Source organism: Physeter macrocephalus, chromosome 2, assembly GCF_002837175.3.
Source record: "Physeter macrocephalus isolate SW-GA chromosome 2, ASM283717v5, whole genome shotgun sequence".
Taxonomy (NCBI): domain Eukaryota; kingdom Metazoa; phylum Chordata; class Mammalia; order Artiodactyla; family Physeteridae; genus Physeter; species Physeter macrocephalus.
Window position 1 is genome coordinate 99,737,142 of NC_041215.1, and position 4,299 is coordinate 99,741,440.

Consider the following 4,299-nt stretch of genomic DNA (forward strand, 5'->3'; position numbering starts at 1 on the left):
GTACCGCAAAAAAAAAAAATATAAATAAATAAATAAATAAAAATAAAAATAATAATAATAATAAAAAAATAGATCATTTCATTTCATCACTTAAAACCCTCTGAAGGCCTCCCTTTACCTTTACACTTTAGGATAATATTGAAGATCCTAACCTTGGCCGACAAGGCCATCATGAAGCCCATGCCTTTCTCTCTCTGTCCTACCATCTCCCTCGTGCTCACTCTACTCTAGACAAGCCAGCCTTCCCTACCATGCTCCTGGACACGCCAAGCTGGTTTTCTCCGGGCCTTCGTGCTGGCTGGACCCTCTGCCCGAACGTTCCATGGCTTGTCCCTCCCATCAGGCCTCCCTCTTCGTAGCGGCCTGACCCCAGATGACTGAGTTTCCCACCCATCATTCTCTACATCCTTATCCCATTTTATTTTTTTCCACTGAACGTACCAATGACTGAAAAAAAAAATTTATTTGTTCATTTTTTAATTGTTTGTCTCCCTAAGAAGTAAGCTCTATGAGAGCAGAAGCTTTGTCTTACTCCTTAACATTTTATGCCTTCTTAGCATATATTCCATCCAACAAACAATCGCTACATGTACCACATTCTATACTCATTTACACATTTATTAACTGTCAACCCCAGAATTCGATACACTTTTTAAGGGCGGGGATTTTTTTTTTTCTATCTCTGGAACCAAGAACAGTGCTTTCACAGAATCTGTGCCCAATAAATTTGGTGAGTAAATGAATGATATGTTTATTTCAATGATTTTTCCCTGCTGTACTTCCCCTTACCTTGATTGCTTTCTGGATGTTAATGCATGATTCTCTTATGGTCTGCAGCAACTTATTGAACCGTCCCATCTCTTGGACAAGCACCGTGTTCATGCTCTGAGTGTAAGTGGTTGGGTATCTCCTCATTGCAGACTCAACATCAAAGTTGTTTGGAAGTTTACCCAAGATGTCACCAGCGACCTCATGTACTACTTCATCCGATGATTTTGCACCAGCCTCTGCTGAACGAGACTGGAAAGAATCCAAACTACGAATCAGAAATCCTCATAAAAGTCTAAGAATTGCTGGATAGGAAAACTCCTAAAGTAAATTTTATAAAAATGAGTACTATTGATACGTCGCTATTTTAACTATGATTCTTCTCCCCACGAGATTTATTGAAGTGACGATAACAGGCATGGGAATGGAGTTTTGGGGGAAAAGCAATTGTTAGAAGGTAGAAGGTCATGTACAATGCTCAGAGGCAAAAGAGGGTCTGGAGGAAGCAAACAAGCTGCACACTGTGCTGCCCGGGGGGTCAGGGGAAGAACAGATGATACAGACAGAGAGAGAAAAAGCGTTCATGTTGGTGGGGGCGGGTCAAGTGATGATGGGCGTCAAAGCCCAGGAGGACAAAATCTGGTTTTGCTTTGAGAAAGCTCGCCACAAAATATATTTGGTAATAACTCTGGTGCCTAGTGGTTGCCAAAAGCAGAGATAGAGTTTTTTTTCCTTGAACCAAGAGGACAAAGAAAATAAGCTCATCTCCTCTAAGCAGTTGGAAGAGTTATGGCGATAAGACAGACTTTAGGGATTCACGCTGGAAGCAAGGAAGGGGAATTTCATTTCAATTTTTATGTTTTATGTTTATAGTGACACCATGTAAATGAATCTATATTTTCTGGAAAAACCCTTTAAATCCTCAGAATAAATGAATGTGTGTGTGTGTGTGTGTGTGTGTGTGTGTGTGTGTGTGTGTGTGTTGAGAGAGAACAAGCACTATTAGAATATAAATGAATATATCTCATACTTTTCCAGTCTGTGGAAACTGTGTTTAGTCTTATTTCAGATTTTATATTTTCTAGTGTCTATATTGGCTCTATCCTATAAATATTGACTGTTACTTCTACTTAAGTTTCTAGTGAGATTTTTAATGCTACCTAACACATTCCTATGAAGTTGTGCAATAAAAAAATTAAATGTTGGTAAGTGTTAATTACATGCTAGCAAAAAAAGAGATATGCCAATATAGTAAACCTTTATCATGATCCCAAAACATTAGGTTTACAACTAAGTATATAAAACAAATTACAGAGAACAAAGAAGGTAATGAACATTTGGCCAAAACTAGTGAAATATCTATTTCCGTTGCATTTAAAGAATCATATGCTCATTTCTATTTGTATTTTGATGTGCATACAATATACTATAAACTCAACCATTCCTATTTTCTAACAAGAGCTGTGCCTCCACCAAAAAGCCCCTGAAAAAAAAAAAATCTTAGCCCTATAGCCCTTCAAAAATGTAAGAAAAATAATTTAGTAACACAAACATTCCTATACCTGTTTCTCACACACCAAAATCACATAATTGGGGGGGTTGTTTTAAAAGTAATATCCAACTGATATTGAGAATTAAGAGCAAAAGGGTGTTATTTATTTGTAATTATATAACTTAGCTTTTTTCCTTTTTACCACTTTTCCTTAGAGTTTTCACAAACACCGTTTGAAATCTAATGGTCGTTTCCCTTTTATTAAACAAATAAAGATAAGTGGGATCCATTTTCAAGGAGACATCATGGAATTTAGCCTTTCTATTTCTAGTTTCACAATATTTTAGGTTGAAAGAATTTTCTTATTCAAAAGAGAGTCTGGCACACTATCAAACTCTTAGAGGAAAACACAGGCAGAACACTCTATGACATAAATCACAGCAAGATCCTTTTTGATCCACCTCCTAGAGAAGTGGAAATAAAAACAAAAATAAATAAATGGGACCTAATGAAACTTAAAAGCTTTTGCACAGCAAAGGAAACCATAAACAAGACGAAAAGACAACCCTCAGAATGGGAGAAAAGATTTGTTGGTGGGGGCGGGTCAAGTGATGATGGGCATCAAAGCCCAGGAGGACAAAATCTGGTTTTGCTTTGAGAAAGCTCGCCACAAAATATATTTGGTAATAACTCTGGTGCCTAGTGGTTGCCAAAAGCAGAGATAGAGTTTTTTTCCTTGAAGCAAGAGGACAAAGAAAATAAGCTCATCTCCTCTAAGCAGTTGGAAGAGTTATGGCGATAAGACAGACTTTAGGGATTCACGCTGGAAGCAAGGAAGGGGAATTTCATTTCAATTTTTATGTTTTATGTTTATAGTGACACCATGTAAATGAATCTATATTTTCTGGAAAAACCCTTTAAATCCTCAGAATAAATGAATGTGTGTGTGTGTGTGTGTGTGTGTGTGTGTGTGTGTGTGTGTGTGTTGAGAGAGAACAAGCACTATTAGAATATAAATGAATATATCTCATACTTTTCCAGTCTGTGGAAACTGTGTTTAGTCTTATTTCAGATTTTATATTTTCTAGTGTCTATATTGGCTCTATCCTATAAATATTGACTGTTACTTCTACTTAAGTTTCTAGTGAGATTTTTAATGCTACCTAACACATTCCTATGAAGTTGTGCAATAAAAAAATTAAATGTTGGTAAGTGTTAATTACATGCTAGCAAAAAAAGAGATATGCCAATATAGTAAACCTTTATCATGATCCCAAAACATTAGGTTTACAACTAAGTATATAAAACAAATTACAGAGAACAAAGAAGGTAATGAACATTTGGCCAAAACTAGTGAAATATCTATTTCCGTTGCATTTAAAGAATCATATGCTCATTTCTATTTGTATTTTGATGTGCATACAATATACTATAAACTCAACCATTCCTATTTTCTAACAAGAGCTGTGCCTCCACCAAAAAGCCCCTGAAAAAAAAAAAATCTTAGCCCTATAGCCCTTCAAAAATGTAAGAAAAATAATTTAGTAACACAAACATTCCTATACCTGTTTCTCACACACCAAAATCGCATAATTGGGGGGGTTGTTTTAAAAGTAATATCCAACTGATATTGAGAATTAAGAGCAAAAGGGTGTTATTTATTTGTAATTATATAACTTAGCTTTTTTCCTTTTTACCACTTTTCCTTAGAGTTTTCACAAACACCGTTTGAAATCTAATGGTCGTTTCCCTTTTATTAAACAAATAAAGATAAGTGGGATCCATTTTCAAGGAGACATCATGGAATTTAGCCTTTCTATTTCTAGTTTCACAATATTTTAGGTTGAAAGAATTTTCTTATTCAAAAGAGAGTCTGGCACACTATCAAACTCTTAGAGGAAAACACAGGCAGAACACTCTATGACATAAATCACAGCAAGATCCTTTTTGATCCACCTCCTAGAGAAGTGGAAATAAAAACAAAAATAAATAAATGGGACCTAATGAAACTTAAAAGCTTTTGCACAGCAAAGGAAACC

General features: G+C 35.8%; 1 protein-coding gene across 1 annotated transcript in view; it reads right to left on the reverse strand.

The window, feature by feature from the left end:
- Positions 1–4,299, reverse strand: part of DNAH7 (dynein axonemal heavy chain 7) — a 242,092-nt gene that overhangs the window by 15,309 nt on the left and 222,484 nt on the right. The window contains exon 60 of the mRNA XM_055089198.1: positions 790–1,020. Within this exon, the coding sequence (XP_054945173.1) occupies positions 790–1,020 (231 nt within the window). The remainder of the gene's footprint in view (positions 1–789; positions 1,021–4,299) is intronic.